Source organism: Xenopus laevis, chromosome 6L (genome assembly GCF_017654675.1).
Source record: "Xenopus laevis strain J_2021 chromosome 6L, Xenopus_laevis_v10.1, whole genome shotgun sequence".
Taxonomy (NCBI): domain Eukaryota; kingdom Metazoa; phylum Chordata; class Amphibia; order Anura; family Pipidae; genus Xenopus; species Xenopus laevis.
This window is the reverse complement of record NC_054381.1, coordinates 107,523,944-107,551,226: the sequence shown is the minus strand read 5'-3', so window position 1 is coordinate 107,551,226 and position 27,283 is coordinate 107,523,944. Positions and strand designations below refer to the sequence as shown.

At 37.1% G+C, this 27,283-nt stretch overlaps 1 protein-coding gene across 1 annotated transcript in view; it reads left to right on the top strand.

Annotated features, from left to right (window-relative positions):
• The window catches only part of dok6.L (docking protein 6 L homeolog), a 153,262-nt gene that overhangs the window by 62,904 nt on the left and 63,075 nt on the right, over positions 1 to 27,283 (top strand). The window contains exons 2-3 of the mRNA XM_041566352.1: positions 16,381 to 16,488; positions 26,214 to 26,328. Of these exons, the coding sequence (XP_041422286.1) occupies positions 16,381 to 16,488; positions 26,214 to 26,328 (223 nt within the window). The remainder of the gene's footprint in view (positions 1 to 16,380; positions 16,489 to 26,213; positions 26,329 to 27,283) is intronic.

Below are 27,283 nucleotides of genomic sequence, written 5' to 3'. Positions count from 1 at the left end.
CTCCGAAAAGGTCAGATTTTTCAGGTTAAACCCAACACAGACCATCATAACTTCAAATTGAGAGAGGTGCTTCTCCCATTGACTTAAACAGGACCTGGACAGGTCTGAGATGGCAGATCTTCGGATTCTGGCTTTTTGCAACATCGGGGTATAATAAATCTCAAGAAATGTGAATTTGTTTTTCCCTGAAAAATGTAAGTTTTTGCCAAAATTTTTTTTTGAGTTTAGTAAATAACCCCCTAAATTGGAAACTGTGGTTATGAGGTTTATGTTAATAAATGCATTGTGGATAACAAACGTTGTAGTTTTAGGCTATGTCAATCAGCAGGGTGCCTGTACATATGCAAGTGCAGTGAGCCAAGTACAATTTTTTTTCACTCAATACAGCATTTTCCCCACAATGTCAGCATCTTTGTGGTCGCAAGAGGGAGAAGCACTTGTGCTGTGTCTACTGCAGTTGTATACGATTACCGTTATTCGGCGTGCAAGTGACATCTGCACGGATTCTTTAGGTGTAAGAGTTTTTTGCAAAAGCCAGTTTCTGAGATTTGGAGTGAACACTCATTTATTTGTTGGGGATCTAAACCCCAAAAAAATGGACTGGGGTATACTTACCCTGGGTGTTTCACTTTTGCAATTCACATTCATTTTCTATTTTTAGCAGTTTTTGAGATATTTGCATATATAAACTGATATTAACAGGCTTTTAGCTCAACTGAAAAAAATCTAAAGAAAATGCATATATACTGTAGATATAGGGGTATGAAACTGTCTAAAACCATGTGCATGTCTTAGAAACCACTTAAAATAGAAAATATATCTAAATTCCAAATGTGCTCAGAATATGTTTCTGCCAATTTATTTTTCGGGGGGTTTAGATCCCATATCAACACGATTGATATCAACAAAGTTTTCATATATCTGTAACCAGAAGAAGCCATGGTAAAGAGACATTTTCCTACCGGCATGGTTTTGGCAGTTTATATGTATAGAAACAAAGCAAAGAAAACTGGTTCTGGTCTAGTCTCCATTAGGTCTCATTTGAGTTCAGTGCCACAGCTCCATGTTAAAGTTGGACCTTGCACTGATGCTACAGGCATACATAGCCTACATTATAGCCTACATTATAACTATACTACTATAGTTATATAATCTGCACTGTATAGATATTGGCCCAAATGCTGTTGGTTGTTATTTTAGGAATATAAATTGGATCCCATCAATGGGATACTGCCCACTTGGAACTAGCATTCAACCTCAGGAGGGCTTAATGGAAGTGAGAGATACTGTACCAGTAAAGTATATTTTAAACATGTGCATATACCTTTAAATTACGGACCACATTTAAGTTTAAGAGCACATTGATGTCTCAGCCATGCATAAAGCCATCATTTAATGTTTTCATTGTAATACCTGCTTAGTTTTAAACAGTAGAACTTGGTGAAAAATGTAATTTATATATTCAATGTTAGCCCTGGCAAGAGTCAAGTCCGCTGTAAAGATTTATTTATAGTCGATAGCCCAAAATTAATTATCCTCTTCATAATAAGCCTTTTAGTCAGGAGGTTGTCAAAGCTACATGTTTTATTCAGAAAATAATTACGGAGAATCCTGATAGATTAAAAGCATGTTTTTTTTTTATTAAATCCAAATAGAGAGATTTGTGATTTTCACTGGAAATGTGCGTTTAAAGTGCAGGCATTGCTTGGAAGCATATGTGGAATGGATCCCAAGTAAATGGTAAACTTCAAATGTTTGGCCGGGATTGGGAATTCTTGTTGTTTTAAGGCAGTGTTCTTTATAAAGGCACCTACATTGGTGTTTTCTCTAGGGGCTCAGGGGCTCCAAGATTAGTGGCATTAGCAATCAGATTTAGCTAATGAAGGGTCATCGAGGAATTTTGCAGACACAACTTCTTTACTTTCTTTCCAATTTGGCATTGTACCCTCAGCTACCTTCTCGTTTTATTACACACAGTGGGGTATTGCTTTGATATCTTCATATCAAATAAAGAAAAGGGGGGAGGACATGTTACCATGATCTTTCCTCCATCTCAGCTTTGGCATCATGCAGCAAATGTGGCACCTAAAGTATAAAAAGAATGTTCCTGTATTTGAGCGCACAGCACCTGTTTCAAGCTGAAATGATAATTATTGGAATGGGTTGCTAAAAAGAATTCTGGAAGGATACAGCCCAACGCAGCTGCAAAATTGTTGACTCTGATCAGTGCTTTCATAAGAGGTTTGCTATTTCTGTTTTTCATTTTTGGTTCTAGTGTTAGAGCATGACCAGCACTGCCTCAGATGGTTAAGGAGAAGTAAAGCATAACTAAATAAAAAGGCTAGAAATGTTGTACATTAGTTTTGTAGCTTCTATACCAGCCCAAGGCAACCACAGCCCTTTAGCAGTAAGGAACCATGCCTCTAAAGATGCCCCAGTAGCTCCCCATCTTCTTTTCTGCTGATTCACTGCACATGCTCTGTGCTGCTGTCACTTACTGAGTTTAGGGACCCGCTCACAATATACAATACACGTAGAATATAAATTTCACAATAAAAGGCTGATTTATAATTAATACAGATAATTGCTAAAAGGGAGCACAGAAACCAGTGCAACTAGTATGACAACCTCATTTTTTACTTGATAATTTGCAACGTCCCCTAAACTTAGTTTATAAACAGCTGCTCAGAGCCCACACGTGAGTGTCACAGACACTTTCCAAGATGGTGACCCACTGTGACAAGTTTGAAGTCCTGGATCATTGCTGCTATTGAGAAGCTGAAACTTTAGGCTGGTGCAATAAGTGCAGTATATAAAATATGGCATTTTTTGCCATATTGATTTTTAGAGTTTAGTTCTCCTTTAACACCTTACCAGGTGTTAGCTATTTTTATAAGCTCATGTACAACACAGCTTTCCAAAAACATCTCCTCTACATTACTCCCCACGATTGCCTGAACAGATGCATATTTGTTTTATCTATCTAACCATGAGTTTTTGAACACTTAGGGGCACATTTACTTAGGATCGAATATCGAGGGTTAATTAACCCTCGATATTCGGCTGTCGAAGTAAAATCCTTCGACTTCGAATATTGAAGGATTTACCGCAATTCGTTCGATCGAAGGAAAAACCGTTTGATCGAACGATTAAATCCTTCGAATCGAACGATTCGAAGGATTTTAATCCATCGATCGAACGATTTTCCTTCGACCAAAAAATTGTTAGAAAGCCTATAGGCTAACATTGAGGTTCGGTAGGTTTTACTTGGCGAAGTAGGGGGTCGAAGTTTTTTTTAAAGAGACAGTACTTCGACTATTGAATGGTCGAATAGTCGAACGATTTTTAGTTCGAATCGTTCGATTCAAAGTCGTAGTCGAAGGTTGAAGTAGCCAATTCGATGGTCGAAGTAGCCAAAAAAATCATTCGAAATTCAAAGTTTTTTTTATTCTATTCCTTCATTCAAACTAAGTAAATGTGCCCCTTAAAGGTCAAGGATGGGCCTCAGGATGTGCTGTGTGAAGTTGTGCATGGTGGTGGAGGGAGTAAGGGCCAAGTGCAGGAGAATTTCAGAGTACTTCTGCTAATCCATGATGTGTGGTTATAGAGGCTATGTGCCTCCACTTTGCCAGGTAAACTTAAATGTGCATTGCAGTTCCAGCTGCATCCTTTGTCTTGTTGAACAGGGACTGCACATCAAATCCCACTACTATTTAAAAGCTGAAATCCCTTACTACCTTGAATCATGAATTTATAAATAAATAAATGTCATTATATAGGGGCTTAAGACAATCAATCTGCATTTAGTTTTAACAGCAACCTGTAATGTTCTTGCTGCAGCAGATCTAATTCTGATAAAGAGCAGTGCCTTGTGTTACCAATTACCTCATTTATTTGTTACTGCATTCTGATGCAGTGATGGAAAGAAGCAGTCTGGGGCTTTATGTTAAGAATAAGCAAACGTTAACAAAAGCAGTACAAATACCTCAACACAAATAGGCTCCACAGAAACAGAGAACTGTGTTAGCTTAGTCTTATCCAGACATGATTGCTAGTTGTCAGAATCTGCCTGGTTTAGATTTTGGGACCTGCTGAATACTGACCACTGCTCCTTCAGGTTGAGACACTGTAGTTGTAGCCTCCCAGCTTGTCTGTATGCTATCCCCCCAGCCACTATTCCTTGGTCTACAGACTGTCTGTCTGCAGGCAAAAGCCCAATTCAATGGTTTTTAAGCCTGCCTCCCCTATACCCTTGTGCTGGACATTTGGTCCATCTGCCTTTACAAGCCATCTGATGTTCCTGTCCTGAGATCCTGTACCTGAGTTCCTGTTCCTCTCCTGATCTTGAGTTCCCATTCCAGCAAGTTCCATTCCTCCCTGTCCTTGTTGCCACTTATCTGATCTCCTGGTTTGACCTTGGCCTGTTACCTGACTTTGCACGTTTGCTGCCTGCCCTTGATCTTTGGCCTGCTATACAGATCAGTTTGATTGTGCCAACCCTGACCAGCCTGTTTCATGGACATTTTTCCTGCCTGATCTATATTTTCAGTTTTTTCCATTAAACTTCATTTTACCTGCAGTTCTTGTTAGCAGTGTGTTTTACTCAGCCATTGTTTCCATACAAACCAGCACTTTTCCTAATTCCTCTCTCTCTCTCTCTCTCTCTCTCAGATCCTATTGACTTCTATAGGAGGGCGACTACTTTTACTTGGCAAAGTTCTGTATTACTGCTTTTGTGGTTTTTACACTTAATACAACTCAAAGTTTTAGAGTTTTAGAGTAATATAAAATACAAACTTTTAGAGAAAAAATACAATTCAATAAAAAAATAAAAAATTTCAGAGTCAAAAGTTAATGATTTTCATTTACTGCTGATGCCTTGTGAAAACGAATGTGTAGCGCAAAGTCTGTTAGCCAATGGCTCTGGTGGTCCTTTATAAATAAGTGTGGCTGTATTTTGCATTCCCTAACTTCAGAAGAGATGTTTTTTTTTTCTTTACAAATTTGAAGCAGCCTCTGTAACTTATTTTCTAGTAAATACTGACCTCTAATTTCTCTGGCAACCTGGACACTTAACAAGCAGCAACCCGCTGCCTATGAATTGGCTAAAAGGTTATACTTCCATTTTCCATCCTTTCATGTTTCTGAGGAGCAATGCTGAAAACACAAGAAAACACACCTTAAATGTGACCAGACACATATAAATCCACTCGTTTTGCAATGTAGCCAAATGAGAGGATCTCTCCCCGATATGCCCACCTTGAGGTGGGCGATATCGGACTGATCCGATTGTGAGCCCTAGGGCCCAATGATCAGATCATAATGAAAGTTGTATGGTCTGTTGGATCACGGGACTGCATCAACAAATAGATGCGTTCCCTGATCTGATGGGATTTTTACCCCTGCCCGATACACATCTTGACAACTCTCAGCCAGATATGGATCTGGGAAGCCCGTCAGAGGACCCCATACATGGGCCAATAAGCTGCTGACTATGGCCATCATTAGAGGGGCTCCTGCATGTACCATATTCTTGAAAAACTGTACACCATCAAAGCTGAGCCTTGCTGCTCCCTGCAAAAATTGTACATTTCCCACCATAGTTTCCCAAGTGTTGCAGTATTGTTTTATCTGAATAGCTATTTAGCTATTATCTGCATATGTATTAATGTTCTTGGGGGTTATACAATAGAACCAATTAGCAACGTCTACCACCCCAGCCTGGTGAAACATGTTTCATTTGAAAACAGAGTATGATTATTTTGTATTTAACAATGCTTACAATTGTTATTATTATTAATAGAAAACACTTTCAGAGGCAGCATTCATTGACAAGAATAAAACCAACATGTTTATGATATCCAATGGGAGTTCTTTGCTATTTACATCTATTTACATTTCTATTCATTTTGTTGTTTAGTTAAACATATTCCATTTATTTGCAAAGTAAGAACTTATTGTGCTTAAACAGAACCCAGTTGCATGATAATTGCTTTTTTCATAGTATCTGCAAATATAAAACAGCTTTCACAAGTAATTTATTGTGTATTTATTATATTGCCAGTAATTCACATTTTCCCCATCTAACCTTATGAATAAAATGTCAGGATATTTATAACCTGCATGAGGCTGGTAATAAATTAGTTTTATCCCTAGTCTCTGTCTATCCTTATATTATGCTCAAATGCGTGCCACTTAATGATTATTACCAGATCTATATTTCTTATTGAAATTTTCTGTCTAATTTCTAAATGATAGCATAGAATAGTATGCAGGTATTAGACCTGTTATGCTGAATTCTTGGGACCTAGGATATTCCAGATAAGGGATCTTTTAGTAATTTGTAATCTGTAATAATAAAAAAGTACCTTGTACTTGATCCAAACTAAATTATTATTAATCTGTATTGGAGTTAAAACCAACCTATTGGGTTTATTTAATGTTTAAATGATTTTATAGTAGACTTAGGGGCACATTTACTAAAGGGCGAAGTGACTAATGCTGGCGATGATTCGACAGCGTGACATTATTTTGCTACTTCACCGATTTAATAATGGGTGCAGGCATCACTTCGCTAGTGAAGGAGATAGACGCTAGCATTGCTTCGCACTCTAACGCCAGGCGAATTTTCGCTCTGGCGAATGGTCGTAACTCTGCAAATTCACTAAGATGCAGATTTTACTGAAGGTTTTACCTCATTAGCCAGACATGCCTTTGCCAGTTCAGACCAGGCGAAGTGCAATGGAATGCATAGGACTTCTTCAATTTTTAGTGCAGAAAAAAAGTCCCAAAAAAACGATGGCGTCTTTTCCTTTTCTCAGAGTAATAGCCTGCAAAGGTCCGTAAAATGTTTTTTGGGTAACCGGGTTCCCCCCTACATTTTCTAACATATGAAAAATAAATCAATTGCTAAATTTAGCATCCACTGCGCAACAATGTTTGCTTGATAGCTGGTCTGCAAGGTTGAATACAATGTATCACAATCACCTAAACAACTGAAGTGAGAGTCAAGTGTCCTGATAGCCTGAACACTTGCCCTACAACTCCCAGCAACCCAGTTCAGACCGTTATCAACAGTGCTGGTGCTTAACACTAGACCCCTTCCCCACACTTCCCACGACCAAAAAAGACCCACTGCGTTAACTACGTCAGTGCTGGACTGTGTCCTTAAAAACATTCAATAAAATTGCCCAGGTGGATGAGTGGATGGCCTCGTGCCAACTTGCAATGTGACCAGATTCGCCAAAGTGATCCTATTAGGTAAGTATACCCCAAACAGGACTGTAACCCCCTCCCTTCCATTTTTCCAGGAGTACCTGCCTATCTACGTAGGGAGTGGTCTCTCACCACCGTCCACCTATGCTGCCCTCACCTATGCCCCTGAAGAAGCTGCTGAGTCGGCGAAACGCGTAGGGAAGCATAGGTGGACAGTGGTGAGAGTAGCTCCGACCACTTGTTCTTGTTTGGTCGTGGGAAGTGTGGCACACTAAGGGTGTGTGTGGTTTTTAACTAATAAGTTATTAAAAGTTATGTTTTAAGCTTTGAGGAAGGGGTCTAGTGTTAAGCTATCACCAGCACTGTTGATAGCGGTCTGAACTGGGTTGCTGGGAGTTGTAGGGCAAGTGTTCAGGCTATCAGGACACTTGACTCTCACTTCAGTTGTTTTGGTGATATGAAAAATAAACTATACACCGGGCTCCTGTCTAGGGCATTATAACAACTCTATTTTATTTATTACGGTTCCTTGTGTATTATAACATATTTGCTGCAACATATACATCCATGTAAAGCGCACCTTAGATTTGATTGCCGAAGTAACGCTAGAGAAAGTTCGCCAGCGTTCGGCACCCTGATGCAACTTCACATTTTTTTAAATCAACGTTATCTGAGCGAATTTTCGCCTGGCGAGGTGTAGCAATGGGTGCGAAGCCATCACTGGCGAATTTTCGCTGCTTAGTAAATTTACCCGTTAAGGTGTAAACATCTAAATTAAGATCTGTTATCTTGAAAACCCCAGGTCCCGAGCATTCTCGATAACAGGTCTCATACCTGTACTTCTGAAACAAAGACAATTTTTACATGTAATAGTTGGTAATGTTACATTATATTTAAATGTAGCCTTTTTAGCCAACTTACAGACAGCATTTTGAGTCATTCCTTCTGCTGCAGTACATACAGGGTCAGACTGGTAGCCTTATCACATGTGCATTTAGGCAGTCAGAGAACCTGTGAAACTGTTCTTTGATCTGTTCTTTTATTACTTTATTTGATCTGAATAGTTAGTACCAGGTCGGGAGATGGGGAAGTCCGATCGTTCAAGTATTCGAACGATCGGATGTTTGCATCTATATCCAGCTTTAGCCTACCCAAATAAAAATATCACCCTCCACCTATGCATTTGAGCCAAAATATTCAGTTTGTTTGAATTTAAGGGGCATGTTTATTATGCTGTGTAAAAAATGGCAGGATAATACATCGCACATCGCCAGCCTTTGCCATGTAAAAACAACGAAAAAAACATCATAACATTTTTACACATTCTTTTTTAGAGTGATTTCTGCCAGAACCGATGTAAAACAACAGCTGCAAGTCTGGCGTTTGCATGTTGTAAAATTACACACACCATGCAATATTTTACACAGCTTTTTAGACCGTTTTTGGCGAATTTTGTTTTACACAGCATAATAAATATGCCCCATAAATTGACAAATTTAAATTCCCTTAGTAATTTACATTTTCAGAAGTCAATGAATCCATAATACTCCCCAAACGACTCTTCTCTACACAAAAGCAAATACTGTACATAGTGTATGTGTTACAGACATATGCTGAAAAAAACTTACATGAACAGTATCACATTAAGGGGCAGATTTATAAAAATGTGAGATTAGCCCTCACAACAGAAAAATTCACCTACTTCCTCATCATTCCTATGGGATTTTTAGAACTGTATTAAGCAATGGGTGGAAGTTGAGTTCACCATTTGATAAATACACTTCTAAAAATCAAATAAGAAGGAATAGAAAGAGGGTTCAATTTTCTGTGGTGAGCTCTAATCTCACATTTTAAAACAATCTGCCCATTAATGTGCATTTATGGAATAACAGGAAGCATTTATAGGAAAGCTTTTGTTTAACCATCCATTTGGTTAGTCTTGGATATTACTATTTAATACGTTAAAGGGGACCCGTCACCCCAAAAAAATTATTCAAAATCCTATTTTATCAGATTAGTCATGGATAATGAACTTTAATTACACTATATAAATTATTTGAATCTTGTTTCCTTCAATTTGGGAACTCATAATTATAACAAGCAGGCAGGAGCCATTTTGTGGACACTGTTGCTAAGACAAGTTTTGTATCATCTCAGAATTTTGTTTGTGCACCAGAATGGAGGACCTGATGTCCATCCCCATGTCCTGGCTACTCAATTAAATGGTGAAGAGATTGGGGGGAATGTGGGGAGAGCAGTGACATCTAAGAAGTGCTGAATTGAAAGTGAAAGTAATTGTCTGCCCCGCCTCTATGCCACGGGCATAGAGGAGGGGCAGACAATATTTGATTGACAGCTGAGATTTTTAAATGAGCTTACAGCAGCTATGAATGCTTTAATAAAAAATAGAAATTGGATTTCATGTTTAATTTGTAAAGGACTTTTATTATACAGATTTTGTGTCTGGGTGACAGGTCCACTTTAAGGGGCAGATTTATCAAGGGTCGTATTTTGCGTTTATGGGAGTTATAAAAACTCCCATAAACTCGATTTTCGAGTTAAATTTTTTTTAAAAAAAATCGAATTTTAAATTTGGGTGAATTGGATCGACCCGCAAACTCAAATTGAATTGGATTGGATTCAAGTTTTTTCTCCAAAAAAACAATCGATTTTCAGGATGCAACCAAACAACTCAAAATTTAAATTCCATGTCCCCCATAGGCTAAAATAGCAATTCGGCAGGTTTTAAGTGGCAAATAAAGTGTGTTTTTAGAATATTGCATTCTACTTATAAAGGTACATTGATATGGCCCTATACTTTCACCAGGTTTGAGTAGTGCACCCTCCAGGGAAATGTAACCGTCTCGGTCTCCTAAGCAATTAATTTAAACCATTTCCCGGCTCACCTGCACATCAGGAGAAAAAATGTCAGCATTCTTTCTTTCAGTAAGCAATAACATCTTGTGGCAGGTACTGTATAAATGTATGCCTCTGCTTACATTTGTGCATTTGACACCATATTGTAGGTATTTCTTTGTATTACAGTGAGTTCCATTATAATAAACATCATATGGAAAAAGATAGGTCTTAGTATGCTACATACTGCAGAACTGTCACGTAAGTGACTTATTTATAACTTTTCTTTATGAAACATTTTTTTTCTGCCATTGTATTTGATTATGAGAATATTATATAATCTGATGTTAGATCAATGTTCTGATGCCTCTGTTGTATTTCAGGGATTATCAATTTCTAAAAGTTTATTATATTGCCCCCAGGGCCCCCTTCTGAACTGAATTTATTCTGCTGTGGGAAAAGGTACTTAACTCTAGTTTCATATGCAGAGAATACAAGACATCTACAGCTTTCTATGCATCCGATGTCTTGCCTGTGCCATTTCCAGAAATGATGTAGCCAAGTTGATGGCCACAAAGAAAGCTACCATTCTCTGTCTATGATACTAGTGTTAACTTAATTGCAGTCCTGTGGGTGGTCTTCAGAAAGGGGGGACTGGGATGTTACCCATGTGTGAACACAGTGTAAATTTAAACAGCATAATGGCAGCAATCTTGTGGCGCATAGTGACTTGGACAACAATAAAGCATTTTGGACTACAATTATAACATTTGCTTATGTTTTCATTACCTTTTACTATAAAAATATCTGTTGTTTCTTTTTGTAGGGAATTTGGGGGCAGTTAATGAATAGATATTATCTAATGCTCCAATCAGTGTGGTGTCTTTTTTTTACATAGTACACTATGGGGCCTCATTTCTTTTTTTTTTCACAAATCTCTAAAATTCAGTTTTCCTAAATGTTTTAAAAGCTCTAAAAATTCAAGATTCGTTTAGGGTCCAGATTTACTAAGGGTCGAATTTCGAAGTTAAAAAAACTTCGAAATTCGACCCTCGGATTAAAATCTTTCGACTTCGAATATCGAAGTCAAAAATTTTTTAGCGTATTCGATCGATCAAACGATCGAATAGAAATTGTTCGGACAAACGATTAAATAGTTTGAATCGAACAATTCGTATGATTTTTATCGATTGATCGAACGATTTCTATTTGATCAAAAAAAACTTATAAAAGTGCTCTGGAAGGTCCCCATAGGCTAACATTGCACTTCGGTAGCTTTAATTTGGCAAAGTATGAAGTCGAAGTTTTTTTTAAAGAGACAGTACTTCGATTATCGAATGGTCGAATATTCAAATGATTTTTACCTCGAATCGAAGTTGAAGTAAATTCGAAGTCCTAGTATCCTATTCACTCGAGCTTAGTAAATCTGCCCCTAAGTGTAAAACCCACAAAAAACTTCTAATACAAAACTTTGCCAGGTAAAATTGTCGGGGTCCTATGAATTTCATACAGAGAATATATGTGAGAAGCAGGAATGGCGGAGCTCACCCGCACACAGTATCTCACCTAATCCGTTGCTGCTATCGCGGGATCTCGGTCACTAGATCCGATGTTTAGACTGCACAAACATTTTTCTTTCTCTCAGCGCTGACAGACTTCTCACCGGGAGACCGTGTGTATATATCAGAAGCGGCTTTATTGGAGCAATACACAGTGGTAATACAGTGGTGGGTGAACAGCAAACTGACACGTTTCGTGACCCTACACTTCCTCAAAGTTCCTATGAATGTCAGTAGGAGCTGCGCTGGTCCTATTGGACCTTTTTAAATCAAAGATTGGAGAAGCTCAATGTACAGTAGGTGGAGAGATCCACAATTAAGGAATGTAGTAGCAAGGTAGTAGTAAAATGTATTTTAAAAAGTATTTATCAGGACATGTATAGCCTAACGCATTTCATGCCAAATGGGCACGTATAAGCTCCTTTTAAAATCAATTCAGGCTTTTAGAGGTTTTCACATTTTTAGAGGTATTCAAAATATAATTTTGGATTGTTCATTTTATATTTCGGTTTTTTTTTCAGGTCTTTTAATAAACTTCATGATATTCATGGTTTTCGAGAAAGTGAGTTTAGCCGTGGTTTCAAAAACCACTAAAATTAGACTTTTGATAAATAGGCCTCCACACTTCAATACAAATTAAACTATTTCTATATGTACAGCCAAAAACGGGATACATAGTATAAAAGTGTTTTTACAAAAGCATCAGTTTTACAAATGGAAGCAACATGGAAGCATGAACTTAGTTGCATATAGAGGTGTGTTGACAGGTTTTGCTGCTGTGCTGATCAGTGTTGGCAGATGGCAATTGCAGTTTGAATATCTGTACAATGTGTTCTGCCTGGAAGATTATATCTGTCCCTGAACACATAAAGGTTACAGGCACAAAGAAGAAAAGGGCATTACAAAAGGCAATGACACGGCAGAGGAAAGGAATAAAAACTGATTTTAATGTATTTATATTTATATATTTATATAATATATATATTTATGTATTTTTTTCGGGAAACTTCATGTATATTATGTATAGTCTGTTGAATTTTCATATGGACCGATGGAAGGAAAATATAAATGATTCTATGAAATCATACATTCTTCATATATCTTCAGATTTCTAACTCTTCATTATGCACATCAGCATGTTTCTTCCTTTGTTTAAACATCATTGTTTTGAAAAGCTTTTATAGAACTACAGGATCCAGTATTTATTGTAAATAAGCTTAATAATGTTTAGAACAAGAGGAAACCTACAAACAGTAATAAATAACCCCTTTAGTCTATGGAATCATAGACCACCTAAAATTTGAAAGCTATAAAGTGCAAGTACTATACAGTACTATACAAAAGTATAGTCAATTATTTTTCTCATTGCTACAAATTTGTAATAACACAAGTCGTGATGTGTACCATTTTGGCAAGTCCCTAATAAACTCACATTTTGTTTAAATGCAATGGGCATCTTTTTCCAGGGTCATGTTAAACCAGTCAGGTGTTAGAGTTCATTAAACTCTAACACTTAAGAGAAGACTGCTAAAGCTGTTAAATGAATTCTGACAAATCTGAACAGGTGGGTACGTGTTAAAAGATTTGAGCAAATTTGAACTGCTGAAAATGAAGTTTTATAGCCTGCATTCTTGATTTCAAGAACTTTACAGTTCATAAGTGCTGTTTGCAAATGTAAATATGTCAGAGGGCAAATTGACGCCGGGTGAAAGCTGCAATTTATTTAAAGTGATACTGTCATGGGAAAAAAAAATTCCAAAATGAATCAGTTAATAGTGCTGCTCCAGCACAATTATGCACTGAAATCCATTTCTCAAAAGAGCAAACAGATTTTTTTTTATATTCAATTTTGAAATCTGACATGGGGCTAGACATATTGTCAATTTCCCAGCTGCCCCTGGTAATGTGACTTGTGCCTGCACTTTAGGAGAGAAATGCTTTCTGGCAGGCTGCTGTTTTTCCTTCTCAATGTAACTGAATGTGTCTCAGTAAGACATGGGTTTTTACTATTGAGTGTTGTTCTTAGATCTACCAGGCAGCTATAATCTTGTGTTAGGGAGCTGCTATCTGTTTACCTTCCCATTGTTCTTTTGTTTGGCTGCTGGGGGGGAGGGAGGGGGGTGATATCACTCCAACTTGCAGTACAGCAGTAAAGAGTGATTGAAGTTTTTTCAGAGCACAAGTCACATGACTTGGGGCAGCTGGGAAATTGACAATATGTCTAGCCCCGTGTCAGATTTCAAAATTGGATATAAAAAAATCTGTTTGTTCTTTTGAGAAATGGATTTCAGTGCAGAATTCTGCTGGAGCAGCACTATTAACTGATTCATTTTGAAAAAAAAATTTTTCCCCATGACAGTATCCCTTTAAGGAAAATGTGATGGAGCTGGCAATTGGAGGGGGTGTATGCAGTACAAAATATACCATTTGGGTGGGTGAGTTGCACCCAACTTATATTCATGGTAAGAAAATTTAAAGTTTACTTGTCCTTTAATGAGCAGTACGGGTTACCTTTTTTAAAGCAAATTTATCATGTGGAATGATGGTTCTGCGGCAATGAAACTGCAGTTGTAACAGCATAGGATGTGTTACAGTGCCATTATTCCAGCTTACAGACAGACTTTTCATCTTATTAGATCTCATCAGAGCAAAATATGGATTTAACTGCACAGTTAGGCTAGAGAGTCCTTTAAAACTGAAATATATTTATGGTTAAAGACTTCAAGATAAAAAGCTTTACTTTATAAAATGTACTTTCCAGTGAAAGCTGTTCTTTAAATGCACAAGTTGATAAAAAGCACTTTAAAATAATGGACAGATACAGCATGCAAGCTGTTTATAAACTAGATGGAGCTGTGTTGGCTTTTTCCACCATAAGAAGAATTTAGGGGTTATTGTTGACAGCAGACTTGGCCTAGTATGCAGAGTTATTGTCAGCAGAAGTTAACAATGTATTTTAATACATATTTTCTAAGTACAGTACTTATTCTATTTTTTTTTTCATTCATTCCTGTAAAATCTCATACGTTTAATTATTCATTACATTATTGGGTGTTAGTCCATATGAAGGATATTATGATGCTGGAAAACAAGCTTTAGCTGACTAATAGAAGGTGTTAATTAAATACAAGTAAAGCAGTACAAGTATAGGATCCATTTTCCGGAAACCCATTATCTATAAAAGCTCTGAATTACGGAAAGGTAGTCTTACATTGACTCCATTTTATCAAAATAATCCAAATTTTTAAAAACTATTTCACTGTAATAATAAAATATTGCCATGTACTTGATCCAAACTGAGACATAATTAATCCTTATTAGAAGCAAAACCAGTCTATTGGGTTTATTTAATGTTTACATGATTTTCTAGAAGACAAGGTATACAGATCCAAATTACATAACAATTTGTTATCCAGAAAACCCCAGCTCTTGAGCATTCTGGATAGCAGGTGCCATACCTGTACAAGTTTTTTTTCTACATTTACATCTACATTATTTGTGTTTGATTCAGCTGCAATGTTGTCCATGCCTATCCTTTTTGTTTGGGCTGGGTGGATAAACATAATCCATTTATAGAATTTGGGTACATTTCCTAGAAATACTGCATAAATAAAGACTGAGGGGCCAAAGAGCATGAAACTAAATGAGGAGGCACAGCTTCCAATAAAAATGCATATTGTAGGGCCAAAGTACATACAGAAATAAACAAGGTAGCAAAACGATCTAAGGGCAATGGCCAACCAGGGAGTTTGTGTCATTCCGCAATAAATTTGAGCTACTGAGGGCAACACATTTCCCAAAAATGCTTCTCCGCCAGAAATAATTGAAATCAGCTGTGGCGAAGCTTATGCTTTGTTTCTTGGAAGTTTCCTGAAGTTGTCTCGCGTGGAAACTTCATGCGATTTTTAGACATGTAGATTTACTACTAGCAATTTGTTAGTGGAGAAGCATTTTTGAAAGATTTGTTGCCCAGAGTAGTAGAAATATATTGAAGGCAACAAATCTCCCTGTTGGCCATTACCCTTAAACAAATGAGAGGAGATATGATTTAATTGCAGACCATCTCCTAGATAACTTGTAAATGATAAACTTTGGAACAATTCACTTCAGTGCAGTTACTCCTTAGAATGTCTAAAGATATAGGGAGCTGAGACATTTCAGGACACAGGACTATTTAACTATTCAATGTTCTCTCAATGTGATAACATTTAGGGGGGTGATTTATCAAGGTTGCATTTTAGAGCTTTGTGAGCTTTTTTAGACCTTGAATGAACGCGAATGAACTCACAACTCAAATGGTTTCCAATTTAAGAAAAACTCGAACCTATAAAACTCAAATCAGTGAATTTGGGGTTAACAACCCAAAAACTTGAACTTATTGAGTTTTCAGAGGAAAAAAACTAGACTCGCTCTATTTGATCGAGTGAAACCCACCGAAAATAACTTGAACATCATGAAGGCTATTAACATCTTCAAATGACTGCTACATTCTACCTTGACCTCAACGGGTTTTAGCTGGAGTATTTAATGATACGAGCTATTTCCAGGTTCGGGGTATAGTAAATCTAAAAAAAAACCTTGAATTTACCGAGTTTTTTTTTTTAACCCGAAAATTCGAGTTTTAACCCGAAAATTCGAGTTTTAACTGAAACCCTTGGAAACTCGTGAAAATTAATATTAGTAAAGTTCAGCTATTCAAGGGACTTTTACTGCACTAAAGTTCTTACATAAGAAAATGCTTTGTTTTTAGATTTTTAGACGCTGTTGGTTGGTGTTTAAGAAAGCATCTAGCAAAGGTCCAAGGAGGTTAGAGAAGTTTCCTGATGAAAAAGCAGCTTATTTTAGGACCTTCCATAAGGTAAGTGTAATTTTCCTAATCTCATACCTCAAAATGTAAAAAAGGCACTAAGTTTGCCTAGGATCAGCAACCCATAACTACCAATAAGATATTTGCTTTTAAACAAGTAACCTGCAAATTCTCCCTGCTATGGGTTACTGCTACTGGGCAAACTTAGTGCCTTTAATTACAAAACTCCTACATCGTTTAGTTGATGTATTTTATAAATATGGAGTAGAAATACCAATGCCAAAGTTTTCTTATGTATTTGAGGCAGCATTATATTAATATAAATGAATCTTAAGCAAGGTCGCATCTTTATTTGGGCGACCTTTTGCTTTATATTTTAATAAGCAAACTTGGAAAAATATTTGCAATCTTAAAACATTGACATATATTACTACTACTACTATATTATACTATATACTTTATATATTATATTGTATACTATATCACTATATTTAACTTAATTACTACGTTTTTTATGAATGTTATGTTCATTTTGTTTTTACTAAAAATAAGTAGGTTATTATCCTTTACCCAAGCTGAATAAATTGAACCCTAATAAGTTGGTAATATACACAGGGTAACTTATATTGTTATTGTGTTTTCAGAATAAACATGTTATAAATTGTTACAGGTGTAGTGCTATAGTAAACTGACTTTACTGTGGTCAATTTAAACTACTATCAGTGTGTGGTTATACCACATATGAGGCCCTCTCTCTCAGGAGTAAGCCCTCGCAGAGGGGTGGAGGCAGGGTGTAGTGCAACTGTAACCAGGTGCACTACACCCTGTACAATGATGGGTGCCAGTAGTTCTTTAACGCTTAAACAATGAACTGTCTTTATTTAACATAGCACATATCCACAGTGGAGTTTAGAACAATCAGACAGCATAAAGGTAGCATATGCTCACAGAACCAGTATAGGCTGAATCCGTGCAGGCCAGGGAATATACAGCAGAGAGAGTTGCAGCTTGTGAGGGGTATTGCCCAGTTTTCAGGATCTCTTTCAGTGGCAGTCTAGGGGAATTCCTATCATCCCTAGTCTCAACACTTTAGTCCCTACTCTGGGTTAGTAATACCCTGGGATCTTAATCCCTCTAATATCCTCGGCGGAGCCTTGAGCTGCTCAACTATATATCCTCTCTATCACTTCTAGAGTGATCTATAAAAGAGTATGCTATCTAATTACTAGGGCCAATGCCCCTAGGGTCGACATGTACCCATTCCCTTCCAGCCTGCTTGGTTGGGCTAAAGTAATGGACCCAGACCTCATGGTTCCCAAGACCTTTATACTCTGACACAGTGCCATCTGGTGTACGCTGTGAGAACTACAGGGGTTACATAAGCACAAGGTCCCCATAAGGACCCACTTAGGTGTCCATATTACTAGGGATGTGCCTGTCAGTAATGCGTAAGGGTGTCTAAATTTTCACATCCCTACACAGGCAAAAGGGGTAACCGAGTTCCAGTAATTATTTCCATCCGCTACATCGTTTCAATGGGTTAGGTTAAAAATTTACAAAACCCACAGACAGAATCAACACCATCTGTGTAGTGTGTACCTGCATTGCATTTCATTTGTCATAGTCCAATGCTGCCAAACTATTTTCACTTAAATAGTTTTTCTAGAGGAGACCTGAGTATCTACAGGTAATATTTTAGCAAATAATGAAAACAGAGTGCCTGGCACAACAAGAGCAGTATAGAGGGATATTTCAGGACACTGGTGTCCCTTTTTCACTTATGGTTTGTTTATAAAAAAAGAAATTGCCAAATGTTCTGTTGATTAAATGATTAAATGTACTTTCTCTCTTTGTGTTATTCCTGTCATTGCACAAGTGCCTGGTTCTACTTTTGAAAAGATAAAATACTCAAGCTCAAGGTCAGCCTCGGCTCAGAAGCACTCGCCAAATGATTTGCTTATACATAAGAACTGTTATTGATAATATCATGTGTTATGGTTACAATCGTTAATAGTAATGAATCACTGTTTTACAGGTTTTTTGTGTGGTTAAAAGGAACACTATATATGCAGATTTTCATTTTTAATAAAAACAGATAAATGAAAAGTACATTGTTTGTGGCATTTATCATTCACTTAGCACTCGAGCCTATCCAGAATAACAGAGCAAAATAAGATCTGCACCTTGACCTGATGGTGCCTTTGTTGGCATATCTGCAGTAGTACGTGGCATATGCTTAGCACCTAACTTTAAAGGGATGGTTCACCTTTAAGTTAACGTTTAGTATGTTTAGGAATGGCTAATTCTAAGCAACTTTTCAAAAAACCTTAATTTTTTTCTTTTTATAGTTTTTGAATTATTTGCCATTTTCTTCTGAATTTCAAATGGCGGTCACTGACCCCATCAAAAAAACAAATGCCCTGTAAGGCTACAAATTAATTTTTATTGATACTTTTTTATTACACATCTTTTTATCAAGACCCTCTCCTATTCATATACCATCCCCAATGGTTGCTAGGGTCATTTAGACATATGCAGCTTAGATACCATCAAATATATAAAATATATGATGGGATCCCATCATTTAACAACAAATGCAATTTCGCTTTAATTTATTGTGTTAAGGCAGCTTGATAGAAAGGTAAATTCTATGGATATGGAATATAAAGATTACATTGAGTTTGTTTTTCCTGGGATCTTAAGTTCCATTCTGACCAGGGCGCTATCTCCAAGCAGTTTGTTAATTATCGCCATATCTGCACTGGGTTTTCTCTGGGTATTCTGGTGTCCTCCTACATTTCCAAAACATATTGACAGGTTAAATTGATCCCAATTCAAATGTCCCCACTGTGTAATGTAATAGGCAATGTAAACTTCACTTGAGCAGCCAACTTAGCGGCAGATTCACTAACCGGCGAAAAGTCACCAGCGACAGCTTCGCACCCATCACTACAACTTTGCCAGGCGAAAATTCGCTCAAACAACTATAATTCACTAAAATGGAGAGTTTCATGTGGGCGCGAATGATGGCGACTTTTCACTATCGTTACTTCGGCAATTCAAAGTGAAGATGGGCTAGCGTTCATTTCTGCCTAGCACAACTTCGCTAGAGGACTTGCGTTGAGGTTAATTTGCACACGGCAGGAAATTTAAAGTTGAATGGACGTCTTTATGTTATATGTTGCAGCAAATACATTACATTTCCACAGTTAATTACACATGTCCAGGGAACCTTAATAAAGACATTAGAGTTAATATAATGCCCTACACATGAGCCCACTGTATAGTTAATGTTCCATATGTTAGAAAATGTATAGGGGAAACTGGTTACCCCCCCAAAAAATTGAAGGACTTTTGCAGGCTATAGTGATACTATTTACATATGAAAGTTTCTGTGTGATTTTGTAGATGCTTGCCTATTAAATACACATTAAATATTTATTCCACATGAATAAAAACAGCCATGTTGTGTGACTCATCAGTTAAAATCTTGCCAATTTTGTACGGAAGAAGACATTTATTCATCCTTGTGATCAGTTACATGTAACACTATTGCATTTAGAACCTATGCAGATTATGTTTTATTCTGCAACCTTTGTAAGATGAGAACTTTAGGCTTCACACTGACAGACAATTAAAACAGTTAATTGGCTATAGTACTGTCTTTTCTTCACTTAAAAAAATGCTTCTTGGGCTTTCTGCAGAAAGTTAATTCTAATTGGGATGTTGATGCCAAACGTTTTCTGTAGCGGTTGGCTAGGGTCATCTGTAGTCTGACATTTTTCTCTGCTGATGTTGGAATCTCGACTGTCTACCATTGATTCACAATATAAAAGTCTCTGCACATGCCACTCCTTCTTTTTGTATTCTTGCCTCTATGCTTTATACCTACACAGAACAGTCAATCCTAACATGTTTAGCAATACACCCAAGGCAAGCACTCCAACAGCAATTCAAAAACAAGCTAATCTTCATGCACAACACTTATAGCCGATGATGGGATTCTTTCAGAATGTTCTGTATGCTGATTAATTCAAAATAAGAGAAAGCTAGTTTTTGTTGCTGTGTCTGCTGGAAGTTTATTGTTACTCATTCTGTTTGCTATATCCCTTGATCAGTTGTATTACGCATTTAATTTAATTAGCTTCCAATACACCCTTGCTATTTTAGTGGGTCTATTTAGCCTTTATCTTGCTATACCAGATAACATAAATCTTTTTAAACATTCACCTTCCCCACAGTGCCCACAGCATGGTTGATTCTCCTTATTCCAGATGAAAATGATGCATATACCAATATTATGTGGCCCATTGATTGAACCTCAAATTTATCTGGTCGAGGTTTTAAAGGGGAAAATTCAAATTTTTCACAGAAAAAAAACTTGAATTTTTAGAGATTTAAAGCTGCTAAAAATCTGAATCCGAAAATACTCCATCTCAAACCTAGCCGGATCATACAAAAGGGGGAAACCAATAGTACCTGGTATTAAACAGAGGCATACATTAGAACTAGAAGCTAGGTCGTAACCAATAAACTAGAGAATATTGAGAATATAGTACCCAAGGACCAACATAAAATCAAAGTCAGACAGGCCAAGGTCAAATACAAACTGAATTCACTGGGACAGATTTACTTAAAGAAGAACCTAACACTTTTTATTACCCTACATAGACCTCCCTCCATGCTCCCCCAGCCTAGATGTTACCCTGGGTAAATGCCATTAACTCTTTACTTACCCCTCGTTGCAAATTCAGGGCATCAGAGTTCACGGGTATTTTCTTCTAATCGGTAATCTTTGGGTCTTCTTCCGGCACTTTGGCAATTTCTGTGGCTTTAGCCGCATGCACAGTTGTTCAAGACCAGCAAATTGTGCAAACTGTGCATGCACCAACACGCAGCTCTCTTCCCGAAGATTACTGAAGAGAAGAAGATGACGCCCGTGGGCCATGGCCACTTTAAGTATTTGATTGAAACCCGGCTCTTGGGGGCCTGCCAGCCCAGATCTGCACCCAGATTCGCTAGAGTTTCCCTGCCATGACCTCCCTTTTTCGGGCTGTTGCAGCAAAACATAGTGCACATGTGCCGCAGCTAGGTTGAACAAAGGGGGGCCCTGGACAGCAGCCCTGGACCCCCAGGTCCAACCCTGGTGCGATTGTTTGCTGGCGAAAATTTGTCCCACTGACTAACTGAAATAAGCTTTCCATGCCACCCCACTGCAACACGCTAAATCTGTTTGCTCAGATATAAATTTATATCCAGCTGGAGTCCACATTAAAGGCGGTTTTTCATTTTTTATAATACAGTATATGTTAGTGTTGTGCCAGTTTCGATGTTGCCAAATGATTATTATACCCTTTTGTGAGCAAAATATTACATCACATCTTTTAACATGAACATGAACATTATGATTACAATATCCTTCTAACAAAATAACACAGAGAGAGTCTGCTCACTGATATTTCCCACTAAACTAGATACATAGGGGCAGATTCACTAAAGGGCAAATTGTCGCCAGCGACAGTTTTGCACACTTCGCCAGGCAAAAATTCGTTACCACTACGCTAATTAACTAAAATGCAAACTTAGCTAGCATTATTTCTGCAGTGCGAGCGTTTCAAAATGAAATTACACTAGCGATCGCTTCTGCCTAGCGAAACTTTGTTAGCCCTCTTACACTTCAATTTGCCAATTTGAATAGGGCAGTTACATTTAAGGCGTTTGGATGGCTTTATTAGAGATGTTTGTGCAAATGCTTGAAGTGGCCACTTTTTATTACAAATGTCCAAGGAACCTGAATAAAGACAAAAGAGAACATATAATGCCCCACACATGAGCCCACCCTAAAACAAATGTTCCATGACCCTTAAATGTCTGGGGAAAAATGTTAAAAGTTTAATAGTTTGGACTTATGCAGGCAATCCCGCTTAAAAATGTCGCCAATGTTTATACAACTTTAATGCATTTCCAGCAGACAGGATATGATGTAACTGACATAAGATTGAGGAAGATGTAGCTTCATTTTAGCAGTTTGCCTGGTCTGAGGTGGTGAAGTCAACTCTGGAAAAAGAGGTAACGTTCAGTAAAATTCTCTCTTTACTGAATTTGCGGAGTAATGACCGTTCACCAGAGCGATAGAGTCGATAGAGTGCGAATGAATGCTAGCTATGGTCCTTTTTGCTAGCGAATTGTCATCTGTGCCTGTTATTAAATTGGCAATGTCCATGCAAATGGGATTTCTGGTGAAATGTTGCTAGTATTAGCCACTTCACCCTTTAGTAAATCTGCCCCATAAAATCCCTACCCTAGGAGCTGAAAAGGTACTATTTTGTTTTTAATTGATCATAGTAAATATATTAGAGGCAAAACCACATATTGTATCCCATAATCCATTAGAACAGTTCAGCTTCTAACAGCTTTTTCCAGTCCTTAAAGGAGAAGGGCTGAGGCACATGGATGAATGCCTTGAGATGTCCCAGCTAGATGCAACCTCAACTTTCAGTTATTGTGGCCATTGCCTCTGACCCTCTCCTGGCATAAATATAATAAATGTTCTTTATCAGATGCTAGATTCATATATCGCTCTTTCTTCTCTTTGCTGGTTTTTAGGATTTCTGAAATGTTCTGAAATTCTTGCTATTGTCTCCGTCTCATTAATGTTATTTCCTAAAGATTTATTGGCCCTGCACGGTGATCAAAGAAAAAATCCCAACAGAGAGCGTATTCTGCAGCACTGGATTTGAGGATGTAGAACACCCACTATCCTTTTTGTATTTTCATAATTACAGTCTATAGAAAAAGACAGCATAACCAAGCAGAAGTGCATCTGTTAGGGAGTTTGCTTGTGTCATCTTGATACGGAAGGAATATGGAGAAATATGAATCAGGTTTACTAAGAATTGCATTAAAATGATAAAGAGGCATATGTTTAAAATGATGAACATGATTTGTTAGTGAGTTGTCTTAATACACAGAGAAAGAGAGAGCAATATAACGTAATAATACAGGTGGACAAGACAAAATCACAGAGAACATGTGAGTGGAAAGCAGATAATGGGTCAATACTCTAACTACTTATGTTGCCTAGCAACCTTCTCTCTCTGTGTGCAGAGCACGATAACATAGTGTAACACTTAACCCTTTCATAACCTGCTCTCTGGGTGATATTTAATACATGTAAATAGTCCACCATGCAGTGAAAAGTTAATATGTTTAGAAAGTCAGATATTTATATAAAATATTGTTTTAAAGGGGTTGTTCTTCTTCCAAACACTTCTTCAGTTCAGTTGTTTTCAGATTGTTCACCAGATATAAAGACTTTTTTGATTTGCTTTCCATTTTTGAATTTTTTACAGTTTTCCAAAATCTAAGTTTAAAATTTAGGGGCCCTACATTTAGGGGCCCATCGAGTGAAGGAATAGAGGAAAAAAGTTCGAATTTCGAATGGTCGAATATGGCTACTTCGACCATCGAATGGGCTACTTCGACCTTCGACTTCGAATCGAACGATTCAAACTAAAAAATGTTCGACTATTCGACCATAGTCGAAGTACTATCTCTTTAAAAAATTCTTCGACCCCCCTAGTTTGCCACCTAAAACCTACCGAGGCCAATGTTAGCCTATGGGGACCTTAAGGAATATCCTTTGATCGATGGATTAAAATTGTTCGAATCGTTTGATTCGAATGATTTAATCGTTGATTGAACAATTATTCCTTCGATCGTTCGATCGTAGGAATAGCGGTAAATCCTTCGACTTTAATCGTTGATCGAACAATTATTCCTTCGATCGTTCGATCGTAGGAATATCGGTAAATCCTTCGATCGTAGGAATAGCGGTAAATCCTCGATTAACCCTCGATATTTGACCCTAGGTAAATGTGCCCCTTAATGTTCCTGTCTCTGTTTTTTTGGCAGCTCAGGATTCAGGTGCAGATTCAGGTGCAGATTCTGAACTGTTAGAATTGATGGCCAGATTTATCTGAATTTCTAATTTATGTGAATTTTTTTTACTCTAATAAATACGAAAATACTCACAACTCGAATGGGACGTTATTTAAGAAAAGAATTTGAATGTCTAATATTTGATCGAATAGTCCCAACCCAAAAATTCGAATTGAATTTGAATCAAGTTTTCCCTCCAAAAAAAACATGAATGTCAGGGAAGCAATTTACATATTTAAATGGTTCAAATTATCTCTGCCATTGACTTGTGAATTTTGACACCAAAAACAAAATATCTAAAAATTTGAATTTACTATTTTATTCGACCATTAATAAATCTGCCCCTTAGTTGATACATTTCTCAGCAGCATCTGTTGAGTATTAGCAACTATTGTATCAGTTCAATAGCAACAGCTGCCTTTAATGAAACTCAGGGATTCTGCTCAGCAGGGACAAAGATAAGAAATATATCTAATGGGCAGATTTATCAAAGGTCAAATTTCAATTGATGTGAATTTTTTTCACTTTCATAAATTCGAATGTACTAACAACTCAAATGGTAGGTTACTTATGAAAAAATAAGAATGTCTAAAATTCTATCGAATGGGAATGATTGAAAATTCATTTCGTATTCAAATACGAACGAAACTCTAATCAAATTTTCCTCTGAGAAAAAACTTAAATGTCGGGAAGGCTATTAACATGTTCAAATGGATCAATGGATCTCTACAATTGACTAGTAAATAATTTGGCAGGTTTTAGATGGCGAATGTTTGAATTAGAACTGTTTCCATGGTCGAGTTGTGTTAAATCTCACATTCAAATTTACATTAGAATTTCGGATTAAAATCTGAATGTGTGAATGTTGACACCAAAATAAATTCAAATTTACTATTCGACCCTTAATAAATCTGCCCCTAAATGTATAAATTTAGAACGGAGCTGCGACCCCCACACCTGCTTTAGAAAGACAAAAAAAGGCTAATTATTTTTTTTATACTTTTATAAAAATGGTCACACATAAAAAATAGAAAGTAATTGGAACAGTGTCGCACTGGGGTGCCCAGGGCCCAACGGGGAAGCTACCTCAGGGCCCCCCACACCGCCCTTGGCCCCCTGCTTCAACCAAAAAGGGCAAATCTGGTGTCCTTCCTGAGACTTAAGTACACTTAAGGCATGTACTGTAGATCCATATTATGGAAAGATTCGTTATCCGAAAAAAAACCCAGGTCCTAAGCATTTTGGATAACATGTCCTATACCTGTATATCATTTTAATATTTTGGAAAATATCCTTATTTCACTTTTATAGGGCTTTTTTTAACATGTACTACACTGTACTTTATTTTTGTTGCTGGTATCACTGAGCCGCTGATAAAAATCCAACATGTTATGGTGTGCATGCTTTGTTTGGACTTTTAATGAACCCTATGTTAAGTGTGTGAAGAACAGTTATAGAATCATAAACTGGAGAAGTAAAAGGTCTTGATAGGTCACTCAGTAAAAATGTCTAATAAACTAGTTTACTGCACTTCTTTCCTCTTCTTTATACTATAACTTTGTAAATATAGGTCCACATATGTATATGAATGTCTTTTTTACGTTACAGTTTATTACAGAGGTTTAAGTAATATGAATTTTATAAAAGCATTTTGTGCATGTTCTACATCCAAACACAAGCCCTAGGGATGCCATCGTAAAATGTATATGAGTGAATGGCTAGTATGCAGAAATACAATGGATTAATTTGCACTCGACTGAATACTGGTAACCGTGGAGACACCTAAAAGAGCTCTTTGCTTAAGCAAACAAACACTAGTTTTCTCTTTTTTTAAGGTGACAGAATTGCACAACATCAAAACCATAACAAGACTGCCTCGAGAGACTAAGAAACATGCGGTAGCAATTATCTTTCATGATGACACTTCAAAGACATTTGCCTGTGAGTCAGGTAAGCTCTTGTTAGAGTATGTCTTGTACCAACATCAGTCAGGGTTCTGTTCTTATATTGGCACAGTTGATCAAATACTGAATAGTGTTTAGTCCAAAGCTTTACTTTATACTAATATATTCAAAGGCTTTGAACTGTTAAAACAGGATTTTGTTTGTACAGTATTATTAAAGTACTTTATTTTCTGGGCCTTTGTGGATACTTATTTACCAACACAACAGTCATTTCGGAAGTTGATGTCAACTTCATCAGTTTGTTGTTAACGTTGTTGGCATAAATGCAGCAACATCATCCCCACTAATGAGGACCAAGCAGTGATATCACACAGTTGTCCAATAGCCCACTATTTAACTGCAGCTTTTAAGTATGGGTTTTCAGAGCTGTTATTTGAAGGCATGACATCCCTGGATTTACTATTCTACCAGAATATCTGATTATATGACTTGTCAGGTAAAAGTGTAAAAAAAAAATATCCTGTAGAAAAGGAATAAAAAGGGGATGGCACAAAACACAACTTTCAACTTTAAATTGTTACTGTGATTCAAGGTTTTTTGCACTGAAACTCTCATATTTGGGGGCAAATTTACTAAATGGCGAATTCTTGCCTTTGAAGGCGTCGCCATACTTCGCACAACTTTGTCAGACGTTAATTCTCAATGAATACACATGCGTAGCTTCATCTTATCAATTTGTCAAGTAGAACCTGGCAAAACAGACTCTAGCAAAAAGGGAAATTTATTGGAAAGTTTGCACTTTGATACATTTGTGGAATAACATTAGTTTGCCTGAGTGAAAATTCGCCTGGCGAGCGAACTGTCCAATTTACCTTTTAGTAAATTGTCAATGTCCCTGTGAATTTTCATTTTGGTTAATTTTTGCTAGAAAAGCCCATTTTGCCCTTAAATTTGGTAATTTGGTTTGTCTATTGGAGTGTGAGAGTTTTTAAAATTCAGAA